This window comes from Phodopus roborovskii, unplaced genomic scaffold (genome assembly GCF_943737965.1).
Source record: "Phodopus roborovskii unplaced genomic scaffold, PHOROB, whole genome shotgun sequence".
NCBI classification, from domain to species: Eukaryota; Metazoa; Chordata; class Mammalia; order Rodentia; family Cricetidae; genus Phodopus; species Phodopus roborovskii.
In genome coordinates, this window is record NW_026126459.1 from 8135224 (window position 1) to 8155045 (window position 19822).

A 19822-nucleotide genomic window follows, 5' to 3' on the forward strand; every position below is an offset into this window, starting at 1 on the left:
GATCCCTTCCCCCCCCCAAAAAAAACCAAAAAACAAAAAGAAAACCCTGTGCTTGAACCCTGTTGCATGGCATTTTTCTCTCAAGCAAGCCACTTTTCTTAAATTACAACAGCCAGCTTCCATCTTGAGTAAGAAAGTGACTCTATGAACATCTCCCTGTGCCCATCTCAAGAAGACTCTACTATCTCCCCCCAGCACACTGTCCTTTTCTGTGTCTGCACTCAATGTTATGCTTACAACTGTGTGTGTTGTCTCTCATCCTTCTTCTTCACCAGGACTAGAGGACTTCAAGATAGAAGTACTTAGGCTGGTTTGGTTGACTAATAGTAACCCAGGAGGCAGCACAGATTTGGCACATGTTAGTCAATATATCTAAAAGTGGATATGTTTTACAGGGGGAAAAATGTTCTAACAAAAGTTACAAAATATAAAAAGATGCTCCGTGTCTTAGGAAAAAGACTAACAAGCCTCAAAATCCCAGTGGAGGCTGCATCAGACAGGCAAATGTGAACAAGTCTAACTGTGTCAGGTAGGGAGGCCCATGGAACAGAACTCTATATGCTTATGGTGGGTGTGCAAGAGATCGTGGGCAACAGGGTGATCCTTCGTTAAAACAGAATCATGTTCTAGAGGATCAACTGAGACAGCAACTCCATGCCTGGATGGGATTCCCAGGGCACACAACACTGAGTGCCACAGCTATACAAATAAACATTCATAGCGGTACCTAGTGATACAACCCAAACACAATCACAGGAGAACATGTGACATACTAGCATTCAGAGGACAGACACTGTGTAGGGAGAGGTGATGATAGTGTGCACGGGGAGGTGACACAGACATTGCAGAAGGAGGTGATGACAGAAACCATGCAGGGGTAGGGGAAGGTGACATTGTTGCAGGGGGAGGTAATGACAGACAATGTGAAGGTGACAGACACTGCAGGGGGAGGTGATGCAGACATTGCAGAGGTGGCGATGACAGACACTGCAGGGGGAGGTGATGATGAAGCCTGCAACAGGAAGGTGCTAATGCAGCTGTATTAGATCATATCCTAAGCACAAACAGGGTAACAACAAAGGCCTTTGCAATTGTGCCAACACACTGCAGAATGGGCAGAGCAGGAGACAAATACATAGCAAGCAGGAGACAAAGGACCCCAGCTTGCAAGGGACATCAAATAATCATCTTTTGCAAAAATGTTATGTCATAAAAATGAACAAGATAAAACTAGGGACTCATTAAAAAGGTGCCCTCCCTGAAATGATTAATAGTAAAAGAGGGAAGGGGTATGTGTGTTAGAAATGAGATCACGACAATAAAAATGATTGTTACAGAAGGTAATAAAATCATGAAAGAAATGAGTGAAAAGATGGGAGTCAAGCCAGGCAGTGGTGGCGCATGCCCAACTTGACTCCCAGCACGCAGGAGGCAGAGGCAGGTAGATCTCTGTAAGTCTGAGGCCATCCTGGTCTACCAAATGAGTTCCAGAACAGCCAGGGCTACACAGAGAAACCATGTCTCAAAAAGTCAAACGAAACCGAAAACAAACAAAAAAAGATGGGACTTGGAATAATCTCAAAGCAGAGTTAATGTAACCTGGAGTAGGGACTGTGCTGGCCATCAGGACAAAGAAGACTCAATACAAGGACACCTGGGAGTAGTAGTGAAGGCGTGAGAGAGGGGGAGAGGGCAGTCCTGGAATGAGGAGAAGAGGGAGAGACAAGGTGTGTGTGGTTTTGTGTTATGACTCAGGATATTTGCAGACTGGACATCTGAAAAATACACCCATGTTTCAAGAAGTGACATCAAAATGCTCCAAGCTAGGACAAAGCTCAGCTTGGCTTTTACATTTCAAGGTTCAACATAAGAACATATTTGGGAACACCCAAATATGCAGAAACGACGTCAGGATGACCTCAGAGTCCTCACAAGAGCGGTGGGAGCCAAAAGCATCCACTCCCTTATGGTGAGATGCTCAGAACTGGCCATCCAAGGGACATGGTCTCCTAGGAGTGGACACAGGGAAGGGGAGCACCCATGAGCCTTTCTTGAGGAAATTACCAGACAATGAAATCCAGCCAGCAAAAACTAAATCAAAGTAAAAAGGAGAATGCCAAAGCACCCAACTCCACTGGTGGCCACCAAATATATCTGGGTATGAAACAAAGGCCAGACATCTGGGGATTACCATAACTGTACATAATAAAGATATTACCAACTCCAAGAACACAATATAGACAGCAGAATCTGTGGAGTGGGGGATGGGCAGAAGAAACACAGCAAGTGTCAGTCACTTGTCACTTGTCATCAAGTTCCACGGCAGCCAGCCAGCCCCTTCAAATGCATCACCACCTCTTCAGCTCCGCCTGGCTTTCTCCATCCCTCTCATTGTGTTAATGTCCCTTCAGGGACTTAATATGTTGTGTGGGAAACAGACATCCAAAGTTCCAGGGTGTCTTCCTGTCACTTGTGATTGACAATTCTGAAGGGGGAGTGACAGCTGGGACCCAGAACAGCACTGCTTGGACTTCCAGGCAAGTTGTATACCCTCCTCCTGCCTTGGCCTTCTCACCTGAAGACCCACATATAACCCGTGCCTGTCATGTGGAACTTCAGTTGGTAATTCCAGGGCACCAAGGGGATTTGGCCTGGTGTGGGACACCCCGTGAACAGGGCTAATCGTGATGTCACATGACACTGAGCCTTGCTTTACTCCTGGCAAAAATCAAAGACATTTAAAAGTGTACGTTTTTAAAAGACTTTTTTTTTTCTTTTGACATGTATGTAGTCCAGGCTGGCCTGGAACTCAGATCCCCCTGCCTCAGTATCCCCAGGGTGGCAAGCACTATATTGCCCAGCAATGCCCTTTCTATTATTTACCTGCTCGCTAATGCAGTTGTCTTTCTACACATCAACAAGGAAGAATACTTATGGGGTCACCAAATACAGCTTGAGCTGCTCTGGATGGGGGGCTGTGGATGAGTTCCTGCTTCCTGCATGTGCTTTCCAGAACAGCTCACACACTTTTTTTGTGAGGGTCATGTATTTTGGGAAGGCCACAATTTTTATGAAAACACCAAGAAGGGAAAGCAAGCTTTGCCAATTTATTGGTAGACATGAATGTGTTCCTTTCTCGGATCTCTTTGCCAATGCTAGCTTTGTCAGTGTTCCTTACAAGTCCACATTAATTACTGCAAAGTTCTGTGTATATTAGATATCGAGGCTGGAGGGATGGTTCAGTGGTTAGGAACACTTGTGCTCTTGCAGAGGACCTGAGTTCACAGCCACCTGAAACTTCAGCTCCAGGGAATCTAGTGTCCTCTTTCTGGCCTCCTTGGGCCCACACACAGGTACACAGACACACATGCAAACACATACATATAAAAACATCTTAAGAGTGATTATTCATCTGTTATTTATGTCATCATATTTGTCAAGCTGATCTCATGTAATACCATTTTGCCATACAAAAATACTTCTTAAAATTTTCATGCTATCAAACTTCATCTTTTTCCATATGGCTTTTAGGCTTTACTTCATACTCAAAATATACTTCAATTTCAAACTTTGAATTGTTCCTATTGGCTAGAGCTACAACTGCAGCTTGGTGGTAAAGGATATGATCCCATGCCCAATACCACAAAAATCACTTTTTACCCACATTGTTAATTCTAGGTTTACAGTAGTTACTATGTGTAGAAATTGGTTTTGATGAGGGGTAAAAGTTTTCTTCCAACAAATATCCGGCTGACAGATAATCTCAATGATAATTTCATCATTAACAACCACCATTGACGCACGCCATGCTTCACTGAAATACCTTGTACTATATATGTGATGGTTAGCTTTAACTGTCAACTTGACACAACCCACAGTCACTCAGTGAGGGGCTGCCTATCAGGTTGGGCTGTCTGTGGGAGAGTGTCTTTGTTAAGTTAATTAGTGCAGGGTGACTCAGCCCAGTGTAGATAGCACCATTCCCTAGGCAGGGGCTCCTGACTGGGTATGAGTGGAGAGAAAGCTGAGAAAGTGAGCACCACGCCCTCATTTCTCTCTGCTTGCCACTGTGGATGTGAGGTGACTGTCTGCGTGAAATTCCTGCCTGGACTTCCCTGCAATGATGGACTGTAAGTTGAAATAAACCTCTTCCTCCCGAGATGCTTTCTATCATGGCATTTCTCACAGCAACAAAAATGAAACCAGAACAATACAGGCTGACCTCACAGGCTCAGTTTGACTCATTGACAACTGTCTTCCTAGCCCATTCTGACAGCGCATGGCTACACCAGCTCTCCACTGTCCTGGCTACTACTCCTTTACAAGGTATTTAAATGTAGTAGGAGAGATCCTCAATTTTAATTTCTCAGGAGACACATACATAATCCAAATATAGAGACCAGAGATTCTGACTAAGCCCCAAGCCAAGTTTAGAAGAGGGTCTCTCCGTGTACTCATTAATGACCAATGCCCCCTAGAGTTCAGGAGAGGCTTCTTTATTTAGTCAAGTTTTCTTTTATGTCACATGACCAAACTGTACCATTCTTTTACATGGTTTCTGTATTTTATCTTAAGTTAGCCTGCAAGTAGCATAGAGGACACGCTTAAAATGAACTTGTCAGGCTGCAGAGATGACTCAGTGGGTAAAAGTGCTTGTTATGAATATAAAAGGACTTGAGTTCAAAGCCCACACCCATGTGTGTCTAAAACCACAGTGTCAACAGCTGGGGACAGGCAGACCCTGAGATCTCACCCATGGGCCAGCCTAGCCAAAATGGAGAGCTTTGGGTTCAGAGCCAAATCCTATCTCAAAAATCGGTGGAGAGCAACACAGTAAGACAGATAATGTCTTCCTCTGGCTTCCACATGTACACTCATAGGCTTGTGCACATGTACACACATGGCCACATAGAGCAAGCACACACCATTAGATATACACCCCACACATGCACACCTTCCACATTCACATGCCAACCTATATACCCCACATTCACACCCCACATCTTTACACCTCTGCATTCACACCCCATACCTACACATCTCTACATTCATACCCCCTACCCCCACATTCACACCCCACACCTACACACACCCACAACCACGGAGATAGCTCCTGTGGTTATCAGCTTGCCTGTGGTGACACTTGGCTCTCACCTCTTGACAAAAGGTCTTTTCCACATCATCTAAGGAGTAGTTCTTCCAGACATCTTCAGATGACACAGGGTTGAGTGGCTGTTCCCTCCTGGCAGTCTTGACTTGTCGATTCTCCCTTGAGATCTCTAGTAAGACAAGACCGCTTTGGTTTATTCACATTGCAAAGGCTGAATCTGTGTTGTTTGCTTCTGATCATTGCCTGCTTGATAAAAATCAAGATAAATTAACCAAGAAAAGGGTGGATTATTGGATTCCTATACTGAATTAAATTGATAAATGGGGGAAAATTGGCCCTCTATGTGTTACTGTACACCAGGACAGACCCTGAAATGTGAGCTAAGTATGACGAAATTAGAATTGTCTGTTCAGTCCAAGGAAACTAGGACCATTCTAGACATTATGAGCATCAACAGAAGACATGTCAGAGGCAACAGCAAAACCAGAAACCATTCAGGGACAGGCAGGCTCAGAGCAAAGATCAGAGAAAGTGAAGTAAGCGGGGTAATGATGAACAGATTAAAATACATGGGATGAGGATAAAATATGGGTTATATATTTTATTCTGGGAGAAGTCACTTACATGAGAAACCAATGACCCACAAGTTCCCACTCCAAGGATCCACACCCATGCTGCTCTCCATGACCAGACCAGAACCAAGAGAGCAAGCCTGTCCTGGACCCTAGACCAAATACCACAAGCTCACCTATATACCTGTGACCACGCCCAAATAGGCATGGTCAGTGCCACAGGTGCGGCTGGGTGGATCTCTCACTTGAGCAGGGAAAACAACAGGAGATTGAAGTTGGACTACATCTGTGACTAGATCTGTGATCCCAGTACACAGGAGGCAGTGGCAGGAGGGCTCTGAGTTTATGGGCAGCCTGAGCTACACAGCAGGATCCTATCATTCATATAGATGTGTATATATGTATATATATATATATTATCGTGTATATATATATATATATGAGAACACATTAAAATAATTGTTGATGTTCATATTGTATGAGCAGCTCTTAAGAACCAGTAGATGATTGCAAATATTTAAGGTTAGAGATGGAAATGGACATACAAAGAACTAAAAAATATAGTAAATGTATAAAAGTGTTCACAATCGTTGGGAATTTTAAAAATCTACTTAAAACGGGATATTTTCAACTTATCATGGCAAGGACAATGAAGATAACTGAGAACAAGAAGGCCAAGGGGCCCAGTGTTAAGGTTCATACACAAGGACATGACATCAAATCCTAAGCCACACATGGTTCTACACACCTGTAACCCAGCACCGGGATTTCAGGGAGACAGGCAGGTATCAGGGGCTAAATGGTGGGCCTCAGGGTGAGTGGGTATTCCTCAAATCAAGACAGAGACAGCAGAGGGCAACACCTGGATAATCCTCTGGCTCAAACACACAATACATACATATACACAGAGAGATAACAGACACACATGTACACACACACACACATAGGACAATGGCAGAAAGCTGTTCTCACTTGGCACAGAAACAAACCATGTGTGAACATGCTGAGCTCTACTACTGCTTGCTATCTGTCAGGCAGCAGGCCACCCAGCAAAGGCCTGCATCTGATGACACTTTGTACAGTGCCAAAGGAAAACAGCTGCAACACAACCAGTGGTGTTAACAGGGAGCAGCTTCAAAAACAGATGCTGCCAGGGCTATGCAATAGCCATGCAGACATCAAAAACCAAGACCTGGTCTGGAGAGATGGCTCGGCCATTAAAAGTACTTGTTGATTTTGCAGAGGACCCAGACTCAGTTCCCAGCACCCGAATGGAAGCTCACAACAGCCTGTAAGTCCAGATCCATGGGGTCTGATGCTGTATTCTGACCTCCTCAGGCACCAGGCACACATGTGGTGCACAAATGTATACACACCAGCAAACCACACACATAAAGTAAGTCTTAAAAAATCAAGAAAGACATGTCTGTGATGCAAATGTGAGTTTCCTTACAATATATTCTTTCATGATTAAAAGGGAAATTACAATTTAATTTTCATTTTCTCACTTATTTTATATGTCTTCTTGTCTATCCATCATCTGCTGACTTATGCACCAGGAAAAAAAGTCTAGGAGGATCTTACCAGAAGAGTGCTGAGGGTGGAAGGGTGCAAGATATGGTGTGTGTGTGTGTGGGGGGGGTTTTCTGGTTTTTTTGCTTCTGGCTTTTGTCCAACAAGCCTGTGTGCTTCTCCAAACAGAAAAAAATGGAGTGCATCACAAGTGTAGCCATGTTCTCTCTCAGTGTCAGATGTGAAAAGGCACAAATGGTTCCCCAGATTTATTTCCTAAAATGTCTGCAAATAAGCCATGGCCAAATGAGGCACGCTTACTTTAGCGACAGCTAACAGGCTGTCAGTCATCTGGAATCCCACTTTCTCATCTTCAAGGGAGGGAAAGGAAAGAAAGACCCTTCTCCAGGTTCTGCTTAGCTACATTAGAGACACAGAGACTGTCTTTCCAACTGGGTCTCAGAACAGAACAGGTCAGGTTCTGACATGGCCATTGTGGCCCTGGCTCCCAGCAGACCCTGTGGTATTCCAATTCTCTACTCTGAGATCCTAGGACAGCAACACACACACACACACACACACACACACACACACACACACACACACACACACACACGAATGCAGTCAAACACATAAACATGAACACACACGTGCAGGCATGCATGATTGCACTCATGCACATGAATACACATGAACACACACATGCAGGCAGGCATGATTGCACTCATGCACATGACACACACACATACACTCTCACACACGTGTGCGTATATATAGAGCCAGGACAGCCCATACATCCTCTATTTCAACAGAATGCAGTGGACTGGAGGGGGTGGTGAGGCAGGAGGCTCATCTGGGAAGGTCTGCCTGCGAGCTCTCTCATCCCAGGGCTCATTCACTTTCACTCTGTGGTTTCCAGCAATTTTTTTCTACTGTATTTGTTTTTTCATTTGAGAGGGATGGTTATGGAACTCGAGTCTTTTCCACACTAGTTAAGTGTTCCACTAAAACAATCCAGAGAAACCCAAAAGCTAAAGCAGAGCTAAGGCTCCACCCAAGAACAGCAAGCAGAAAATGTCCCTCACCCCTGAGTGACTGCTTCACATGCTCTTGACATGCAAGGCAACTATGGATGGCAATGTAGCCAAAATTAATAGAAACTGTTGCCTTTTATTCAGAAAAATCAAAGGTAGCAATTGCTTGAACTCAAGGACAACCCTGAATCCACGAACTGCTGTTTTTATCAACAAATGAGCATGTTCTAGCAAATTCCATCCCATCAATCACAATTTGCAATGGAAGTTCACAGCTCATCCAGTGCTGGGTGTGAAGAATTAAGTGGGACCCGTGCAAGCAAGCCTTATTAAACTAAATGAGCTACTTTAAAAAAAAAATTAAAACAGACACATACATAGGAGAAAGGCTCTAGCAGTAGGAGGGGCTTAAGAGAGGCGAATGGGGTGGGCATATGTGAAATATGTTGTATATGTGCATAAAATTGTCCAAAAATAAGTGAAAATTATTTTAGGAAAAGAATTACGAGTATCATTTTTAATTACAAAAGTAAACATTTAAAACATGCAAATGGATATATTGGTGAAGTACTGGTAGCTTAGGGTAACAGAGTGGGGACAGGGTGTCTCAGGATGTTTTTCCCAGTGGGAGTCCCTAAACCTTTAGTAGCTATGACCTTGAACACACAGGACAGACTGCTCAACAAACACCCCACCTGCCTGTGACTGTTGGCCCTGCACTCCCTAGCTACACAGCCTGAACTACTATTTTCTCACTAGCAAAAATAAGGGGGGGGGAGTGGTATTTATCATGGGATTGCCACACATCCAGTGAGTTCATGGATATATTTGTGTGGCTCCTGGTAGATTATCAGTAGGTTTAATCTGTGGATCAACTAGTGAGAAACTTCTGAGTAACTGAAGACTAGGAAGAGCCTTTAGTGGCAATAGGAGCTTGGGTGCAAAGTAGAAGTGAAAACCACTCCTAGGACAAAAAACACTGTACTATTAGCCACTAACCTCACCGTGAGATTTGCTGAGGCCCAGATAATAAGTGTTGCCACCACATACCAAAAGGGTCAGTGTAAGATCACAGATGTATTAATTAACTTGACTGTAGTAATCATTCCACACCACATCAAAGTATCACCCATATTAGACATAAACAGCTATTGATTATCTACCAATAAAGGTGATAGTTAAGTCTTTGTGAAAAAAGGAAGCCACTTAAGCCCCACACCCCTTCTACTGCCTGATCCACTGAGGTGTGAGCAGGCAGCAGCCCAACAAACCTCTCTTTCCTATTGGATTGTGCTCCCTGAGGTCCAGCCCAACACAGATCTTTCTCCATAAAGTAGCTTCTTGTAAATATTTTGTCAAAGAAATGAGAAGAGTAGAAAATACATAAATCACCAAAAATATGACAATTAAACTGAAAGGAACACAGAGCAAATAAAAACAGCAGTGAGAGTAAAATAATAAAGACTATACAAAGTAAGAAGGATGGGCAGTGGGGAGAAGAACAGGGGAGGAAGAACTGAGAGAGGAAGGGAAGGAGGGAGGGGGAGAGGCAGGCGGACATCTGAAAAAGCAAGCTTTATAAAAGAAGACATAAAAAAGGTCTAAGACACATGTAATATGAGTAACTGAAAACAGAAGCAAGCAACGGAATAGAAAAAATACTAAAAATGACAATTCAAGAAAGCACCCTGAAACAAAAATGACTGAAATCTTCACAGTGAAAAAGGACATGATATACTCAGGACATCAATCGCAGGTGTGATGGGAGATGTCATTCTGTAAATATGTTTCTCTTATTGGTTAATGAATAAAGCACTGTTGGCCAATAGGAGAGTAAGATAGGCGGGACTAGGAGACAAGGAAGATTTGGGAGTAGGGAGTAGGAGATTCAACATGTAGAAACAAAAGAGCAGAGGTCCCAACCCTCTCTCTGGTAAGCCAAGACCAATGGAAATACTTAGATTAATAAAAATGGGTTAATATTTAAGACAGAGCTAGCCAATAAGCAATGCTAGTAACAAGCCAACAGCTTTATATCTAATACAGTGTCTCTGTGTGTTATTTGGGGCTGGTGTGGCTGTGGGACAAGGCTGGCAGGAAAACAGCTTGTAACATAGGTGTTTATGTTTGGGGTTTAAACTAGTCTCAATTTTCTTTGTCAGCTTGGATGGCTTTGGATAAGAGACAAACCTCTGGGTTTGTCTGTGAGGAAAATTCCAGAAAGGTTTAACTGAAGGAGAAAGACCCACTTGTAATGTGGGTACCAACCCATAGACTAGATTTCCTCATACTGAACAGAAAGGAGAAATAACACTAGCTGAACACTAGCATTCTTCTCTCTCTGCTTTCTGTCAATGGACACAATGTGACCAGCTGCCTCCTGCCTCTATTTTCATGCCTCCCCCAAATCCCCTCAAATCAGGACTCAAATAAGACTAACCATCCCTAAGTCACACAGGGAAATTTGGTGGGGCCATTGCTGTCATAAACATGCCTTTGGGAACTGTCCATGTGAATGTAGATGTTTGGAACTATTGGCCTGAGATGCTCTAGAGCTGTAAGTGGAGCTCAGTAGGCCATTCTAGCAAGCATTTGAAGATCAGAATCTGAACAGCGTTATAGACAGTAGACACTGTGTCCACAAGGATTCAGAGGGGACCGAAAGGGCTCAACAGCAGTTGGAAAGAGGCCACTTGTGTTACATTCTGGCAAACACACACACGGGGGGGGGGGGGGAGGATGGAAGAGAGGGAGGGAGGATGGAAGAGAGAGGGAGAGAGAGCAAGAGAGGGGGGTGGAAGAGAGAGGGAGGAGAGAGAGAAAGAGAGAGAGAGAGAGAGAGAGAGAGAGAGAGAGAGTACCCAAATCCTGGCAATCTGAATGAGGCTGAATTAAGAGTAATGCACTAATTGGGTTGGCAGAAGAGATTTTAAGAGCACATTAGGCTGTGGCATGGTTACTGCTCCCTACTCTCACCCAGGCCCACAGTAAGAACTACAGGGGGAGCAGGAATCTGTGGATAAAGCTGATGGTGGAGGGATACAAAGAAAGCAGCTGTCCTTAACTAAGGAAGCCAGTACAATTAAGGAAAGGCCTTCACTCTGCACCAGGAAAATGGACTTTGTCAGCAGAGACCCACTCATTAGTGTCCAACTTGTAAATTCATTTTAAAGGATATACACTGAGCCTAGACTGCCCAGCTGAAGGGGTTTCCTGCCCCAAAACAATTTGTAGGAGCAGTGTTGTCCTGGGTTTGGCTTCAAGGCTCACAGAGCTCACTGTGCTGTGGCAGAATGGTCTAGACTACATCTGGAGCTGGCACAGAACTTGGAAGTGTTGTCAACTATGCTGGGTTTGGAGATTTGCAAAATGTAAAGAGTTACCAAGTCTGGGAGGGTTGCATCAAAATTCCAGAAAGCTGTTGAGGCCAGACGATGTGTGGCAGAGTTGGATTCATCACACACTGTGAAAGTGATGCCTAAGTCACAGTTGCAGCATTAGGACCAACCTGGCCCAAGAGAGAGGTGATTGCTACTGGTGGGGCAGGGAAATCTATGCTCATTGGAATCCAGATAATAACACCACAAGACTCAGATGCTGGACATGGAGTTGTAAGGCCCAGTGTTTGCCTTGCTGGGTTTGGGTCTTGCTATAACCATTCTTGGCTTGTTACTTCTCCATTCTACCCTTCAGAATGGGAAGTTTACTCTAGGTATATCAGAAGTATGTAACGTATTTACTTTACAGTTAGAAATCTTGAGTCTCAGAGGAAACTTTAGGCTTTTGATGGTCTTTTAGAAAATTCTAAATTACATTTTATTCATTTATTTTGTCTTCATGTGTGAGAGACAGAAAGTGTGTGTGAAAGAGAAAAAGTGTGTGTCTGTATGTGCGTGCAAGAGAGGGAGTGTATATGTTTCTGTGTGTGTGTGTCTGTGAGGGGGTTGTTTACATGTGAGTGTGTAAGAGTGTGATAAATTGTATATGAGAGTGTGTTGACGAGAGTGTGTTTCTGTGAGTGTGTGTACATGTGTATGTGTCTGTCAGTATGTGTCAGAGGGTGTGTGTGTCAATCTGTATGTGTGTGTGTGTGTGAGAGAGAGAGAGAGAGAGAGAGGGAGAGAGAGAGAGAGAGAGAGAGAGAGAGAGAGAGAGAGAATGTTCTCTCTACCATGTGGGTCCTAGAGACTGAACTAGATCGTCAAGCTTGCAGCAGACACTTTTACAGAATGATCCATCTCAGTGGCCTGAGACAGGCTTCTGAGCAATGTCAGGGATGTTGAAGATTAGGAGGACTTGTGAAGTTGAACTGAACGAATAATGGCTTGCATTATGAGATGGCCCTGGTCTTTTGAGGCTAGGGTGGAATATTATGATTTAAAAGCATAGTGATTGGGTGTCAGTGTGACAAGGTATATACTTATGAGACTTAATCAACTTGACTAGGTTCAAAATCAACTAGCTTTAGAGCACTTTAAGAGTCTTTGAATTTCTAAACAGTGTTTGAGACTACCTCAGTGGGATAGAAGCCAAAACAATGTTCTGAGTATGCTCCCTGCCTCAGCTCATGCTAGCTAAATGCAGATTCTGACTAATGAAGGTGTATAAAAGGAACCCCAGAACAAGCACAAATAAGTAAGGAATACATTAGCAACATTAAGTAGAGTGGAATAAAACACATTCAACTCGCCTCCCCCCCCCCCCCCGAACTCCCTGGGTTGGCCCCTGATGCCGCTGCTCTATGTCCTGTTCCCATCGAGAGCACCCTTGGAGCTCTGATACACCCCCACCCATCCCCACCATAAGGCTGCCCCTCCTACCCTGTGCCCTACCCTGCCCACTGTCCTGCCGCTCTGGTTGAGCACTGGGACAGAGGGTGGAACCAACAGTCCACCCGACTTTGGAGACTTCTAGGAGCAACTCTGAACAAAGGAGACCTGCCTATCCACATGGGACCACCCGTAATTTCCACCTGCTTGGTCTCTGACCCCACCTCCAGTCCTCTGTTGGAGTCCCGGGCCCCTTGCAGCGGGTCCACTCTGAGTTCCCTTGACCCCCAAAGCAGGGCCTCTGGTAAAGAAAGGGCCTCAGCTGGAGAGTGCCAGTTTCCAGTGAGATTCCACTATCATGCAGAAACTTCCCAAGTTTCAGCTCAGTCCTCTTCTGCCAGGCATTGGCTAGAGCCATTGGCTAGAGGCATCTTTTACTGGACCTCAGCCCTGACCCCATCCCTGGGTCCCTGTCTGCAGAGAGACCTCCTATAGAGCTTGGACCACCCAGAGCTACAGATATTTAATCTCTGACCCACATAGGCCCACCGGGGAAGTACCATAGAGAGAGGGGGAGAACCTACCAACACCTACTGGAAGAAGCTATGGGAAGACGGCAATACAAGAAAACACCTAACAACAGAAAGACAAGCATGACACCACCAGAATCTAGGGAATCTACACCAACTAGAACAGAACACAACAACAAAGCAGAGGAAGCAGAAGGAAACGACTTAAAAATTACCATCATAAAAATGATAGAGGCCCTCAAAGAAGATTTGAGAAAATCCCTTAAAGAAATGGAGGAAAAAACAAACAAAACACTGGAAGAAATGAACAAATTCCTTAAGGAAAGTAAAGAAAGTACAGAAAGTCAAGAAAAAACAATTAAGCAGGTGAAGGAAACGGTTCAAGACTTGAAAACTGAAATAGAGAAAATAAAGGCAACACAAACCAAAGGAATGCTGGAAATAGAAAAACTGGGCAAAAAATCGGGAACTACAGACGCAAGCATAACCAACAAAATTCAAGAGATCGAAGAGAGAATCTCAGGCGCAGAATATAAACTAGAAGAAATAGATTCATCAACCAAAGAAAATCATAAATCCAACAAATCCTTAACACAAAACATCCAGGAAATGTGGGACACCGTGAAAAGGAAAAACCTAAAAATAATAGGCATAGAGGAAGGTGAGGAAGCCCAGTTCAAAGATGCCAAAAACATAGTCAACAAAATCATCAAGGAAAACTTTCCAAATCTGAAGAAGGACATGCCCATGAAAGTACAAGAAGCATACCGAACCCCAAATAGACCAGACCAAAGAAAAAAGACCCCTCAACATATAATAATCAAAACACCTAGCATACAGAATAAAGAAAGAATATTAAGAGCAGTGAAGGAAAAAGGACAGATAACATATAAAAGCAGACCTATCAAAATTACACCTGACTTCTCCATGGAAACCCTCAAGGCCAGAAGGTCCTAGATAGATGTTCTACAAGTATTAAGAGAACACAGATGCCAGCCTAGGCTACTATATCCAGCAAAACTCTCAATCACTTTAGATGGAGAAAACAAGATATTTAATGACAAAACCAGATTTTCCCAATACATATCTACAAATCCAGCCCTACAGAAAGTACTGGAAGGAAAACTCCAACCCAAGGAAGGTAACTACGCCCACAAAAATGTAGGCAACAGATAATCCAACTACACCAGAAACCAAGGATAAAGCAGAACAAATATATTTACAATACCACTGCCAACAACAAATCTAAATCAAACAAGCATCAACAATCAATGGTCCTTACTCACCCTCAACATTAATGGTCTTAACTCACCTATAAAAAGACACAGGCTAACAGAATGGATACGAAGACAGAATCCATCCTTCTGCTGCATGCAAGAAACACATCTAAGCTTCAAAGATAGGCATTACTTCAGGGTAAAGGGTTGAAAAAAGATCTTCCAATCAAATGGAACCAAGAAGCAAGCAGGCGTGGCTATCCTAATATCTAGCAAGTTAGACTTCAAACCAAAATTAATCAAAAGAGATGAAGACGGTCATTTCGTATTCATCGCAGGATAAATCCATCAACACAAAGTCTCAGTTCTGAACATCTATGCCCCTAATAAAAGGCACCCACATTTGTAAAAGAAATGCTACTAAAACTCAAAGCTCATATAAAACCTCACACACTTTAATGGGAGACTTTAATACACCACCCACAACACTAGACAGGACCACAAATCAGAAACTCAACAAAGAAACAAAAGAATTAAAAGACGTTATGTCTCAACTTGGGTTAACAAACATCTATAGAGCATTCCATTCAAAGACAAAAGAATATACCTTCTTCTCTGCTCCACATGGAACCTTCTCTAAAATCGACCACATACTAGGTGCCATAACAAACCTCAACAGATACATGAGGATAGAAATAGTCCCCTGTATCTTATCAGACCACCATGCTTTAAAATTGGAATTCAACAACACAAATAGCAGAAAACCTGCAAACTCATGGAAACTGAACAATGTGCAATTGCACCACACCTGGGTCAAAGAAGAAATAAAGAAAGAAATTAAGGACTTTCTAATATTCAATGAGAATGAGGACACAACATACCCGAACTTATGGGACACATTGAAAGCAGTGCTACAATGGAAGTTCATTGCACTAAGTGCCCATATGAAGAAAACAGAGGATAGTCACATAAGAGAATTAACTGCACAACTGAAAGCCTTAGAACAGAGAGAAGCGAACTCACCTCATAGGAGTAGACGCCAAGAAATAATCAACTTGAGGGCTGAAATCAACAAAATAGAAACCAGGAAAACAATACAAAAAAATCAATGCAACAAAGAGTTGTTTTTTTTTTTTTTTTTTTTTAAGAAAATCAACAAAATAGACAAATGAAAAAGCAGAGAGAGAACATGCAAATTAACAAAATCAGAAATGAAAAGGGGAACATAACAATGGACACAGAGGAAATCCAGACAATTTTCAGGTCATACTTTGAAAATCTGTATTCCACAAAAATTGAAAATTCAAAGGAAATGGACAAATTTCTGGATAACTGTCACTTACCAAAATTAAATCAAGAACAGACAAACAAATTAAATAGACCTATAACCCACAATGAAATAGAAGCAGTCATCGAAAGCCTTCCAACCAAAAGAAGTTCAGGGCCAGATGGATTCAGTGTAGAATTCTACCAGACATTCAAGGAAGAAGTAATACCACCACTCCTCAAACTGTTCCACAAAAAGTTTCATTGCCAAACTCTTTTTATGAGGCCACAATAACCTTGGTACCCAAGCCACAGAAAGACACAACTGAGAAAGAAAACTACAGACCAATATCCCTGATGAACATCAATGCAAAAATACTCAATAAAATACCGGCAAACCGAATTCAAGAATATATCAGAGAAATCATCCACCATGACCAAGTAGACTTCATCCCTGGAATGCAGGGATGGTTTAACATACAAAAATCTATCAATGTGATCCACCATATAAACAAACTGAAAAAGAAAAACCATATGATCATCTCCCTAGATGCTGAAAAAGCCTTCGACAAAATTCAACACCCTTTCATGATAAAGGTCTTGGAGAGATCAGGAATAACAGGAACACACCTAAACATAATAAGAGCAATATACAGCAAACCAACTGCCAACATCAAAATGAATGGAGAGAAACTTAAGCCAATTCCTCTAAAATCAGGAACAAGACAGGCTGCCTTCTCTCTCCATATCTCTTCAATATCGTACTAGAAGTTCTAGCTAATGCTATAAGGCAACAAAAGGAGATCAAGGGGATCCAAATTGGAAAGGAAGAAGTCAAACTGTCTCTATTTGCAGATGATATAAGAGTTTACATAAGTGACCCAATAAACTCTACCAGGGAACTCCTACAGCTGATAAACACCTTCAGCAAACTAGCAGGATACAAGATAAACTCAAAAAAAATCAGTAGCCCTACTTTTTTCAGACGACAAAGAGACAGAGACCCTTTACAATAGCCACAAGCAACATAAAGTATCTTGGTGTAACACTTACCAAACAAGTAAAAGACCTATATAATAAGAACTTTGTGGCTCTCAAGAAAGAAATTAAAGAAGATACCAGAAAATGGAAAGATCTTCCATGCTCTTGGATAGGTAGGATAAACATAGTAAAAATGGCAATCTTGCCAAAAGCAATCTACAGATTCAATGCAATCCCCATTAAAATCCCACCACAATTCTTCACTGACCTTGAAAGGATAATAATCAACTTTATATGGAAAAACAAAAGACCCAGGATAGCCAAAACAACCCTATACAATAAAAGAATTTCAGGAGGCATTACCATTCCTGACTTTAAGCTCTACTACAGAGCGGTTCTGAAAACAGCCTGGTATTGGCACAAAAATAGACAAGTAGACCAATGGAATTGATATTCCTATGAACACCTGATTTTTGACAAAACAGCTAAAATTATGCAATGGGGAGAAGACAGCATCTTCAACAATGGTGCTGGCACAATTGGATGAGGATGTGTAGAAGACTGCAGATAGACCCATGTCTGTCGCCATGCACAAACTCAAGTCCACATGGATCAAAGACCTCAACATCAATCCAGCCACATTGAACATCTTAGAAGAGAAAGTAGGAGATACCCTTGAACAAATTGGTATAGGAGAACGCTTCCTGAACATAACTCCAGGGGCACAGACACTGAGAGAAACAATTAATAAATGGGACCTCTTCAAACTTAGAAGCTTCTGTAAGGCAAAGGACACAGTTGACAAGACCAAACGGCAGCCCACAGACTGGGAAAAGATTTTCACCAATCCTATATGCGACAAAGGGCTGATCTCCCAAATATACAAAGAACTCAAGAAACTAGTCAACACAACACCAAATAACCCTATCAAAAAATGGGGTACAGAACTGAAGAAAGAATTCTCAATAGAGGAAATCAAAAAGGCTGAAAGACACTTAAGAAAGTGCTCCACATCCTTAGCTATCAGGGAAATACAAATCAAAACAACTTTGAGATACCATCTTACTCCTGCCAGAATGGCTAAAATTAGAAACACCAATGATGACTCATGTTGGAGAGGATGTGGAGAAAGGGAAACACTTCTCCACTGCTGGTGGGAGTGCAAACTCATACAGCCATTTTGGAGATCAGTATGGCGGTTCCTCAGGAAAATGGGAATTAGTTTACCACAGGACCTGGCAATCCCCCTCTTAGGCATATACCCAAATGATCCACATCCATGCAACAAAGACATCTGTTCACCTATGTTCATAGCGGCACTATTTGTGATAGCAAGAACCTGGAAGCAACCTAGATGTCCCTCAATTGAAGAATGGATAATGAAGATGTGGCACATCTACACAATGGAATACTACTCTGTAGAAAAAAAAAATGGTATCTTGAAATTCGCAGGCAAATGGATGGCACTTGAAGAAACTATTCTGAATGAGGTAACCCAGTCACAAAAAGAGGAACATAGTATATACTCTCTCTCATGTATGGATTTTAGACCTAGATCAAAGGATCACCAGCCTAAAATTCACACCACCAGAGGAACTAGGATACAAGGTGTATTCTAAGAGATCATATAAAGTCCCTCACAGAACCAGGAAGGGACAAGTCCCCCAGAGCACAGGGGAAGTGGGGGGCAGCGAATGGAAAGAGAAGTAGGAGAAAATGAGGGGGAGGAAAGGAAAACACGTGCGACCAGGAAGATTGAGCCCAGTTAGGAATAGAAGACAGGAGAGAGAGAGAGAGAGGGAGAGAGAGAGAGAGAGAGAGAACATAAAAGAGGGAGCCAATATTGGTTTGAAGATAAAACTGAACACGAAGAAAGGTCTAGAAAACTACAAGACTGCCACCAACTAACAATTTGAGCTTCCGTGGAAAGGCTACCATAAATGCCCTTCCCGGATAGTGAGATCAACAACTAACTTATCTATGGAGCCCTCATCTAATGCCTGTTGGAAACAGGAGCAAACACCCATACATAAACACTGAGTTGAACTAGAACCCAGATGCAGATGGAGAGGACAAGACCAGGTGGCAGAAACACATAGAAACAGCTTACCTGAACAAGGAGGAGCTAACGGGCTACCAGACTGATAGCTGGGAAGCCATCATGGGACTGACTCAGGGTCCCCTGAATATGGGTCTCAGCCAGAAGGACTGAGCAGTCTAAGGGACCTCAGACAGTAGAGCCAGGATGTATCCCTGGTACACAAAAGGACCTTGCGAACACATCCCCCATGGAGGGATAACTGCCTTAACCTAGAGACAGGAGAGAAGCCCTAGTCCCTACTTCACATGACCTGTCAGATCTACATGACCCCAACTGGATGGCATTGCCCTACATATGGAATTGGGGTGGGGGATGGGATGGGAGGGTGGTTAGAGTGCATGTGAGAGGGCAGAGAGAGTAAAAGGGAGGGAGGGAGGGAGGAAGGCAGGGAGGGAGGGAGGGAAAGGGAACTGGGATTGACATGTAAAATAATAAATTAAATTAAAAAAAAATGCTTTGACTCCAAAATTTAAGTTCAAGGACAAGTTACTGGGGAAAAGGATTTCTATTTTTGTTTCCACAGAAAATAAAAAGCTGTGGATTCCTTCCAGACTAATGTGGTTTGATCAAGCCAGACCACCTGAAACAGAGTACCAGGTGATCCTACATTCAAAACAGCTGGACAAAGCAGCCTTACAGACTACAGCCAGGATTTCTGCATCTTCTTCGAATCCTCCATGACAGGGCCCCTTACCAGCAGGAAGTAGTTTGGAAAGAACAACGCCCAGAT

At 42.9% G+C, this 19822-nt stretch overlaps 1 protein-coding gene across 1 annotated transcript in view; it reads right to left on the bottom strand.

The window, feature by feature from the left end:
- The window catches only part of Efcab6 (EF-hand calcium binding domain 6), a 170281-nt gene that overhangs the window by 99260 nt on the left and 51199 nt on the right, over window positions 1-19822 (bottom strand). The window contains exon 7 of the mRNA XM_051189518.1: window positions 5155-5279. Coding sequence (XP_051045475.1) covers window positions 5155-5279 — 125 coding nt within the window. The remainder of the gene's footprint in view (window positions 1-5154; window positions 5280-19822) is intronic.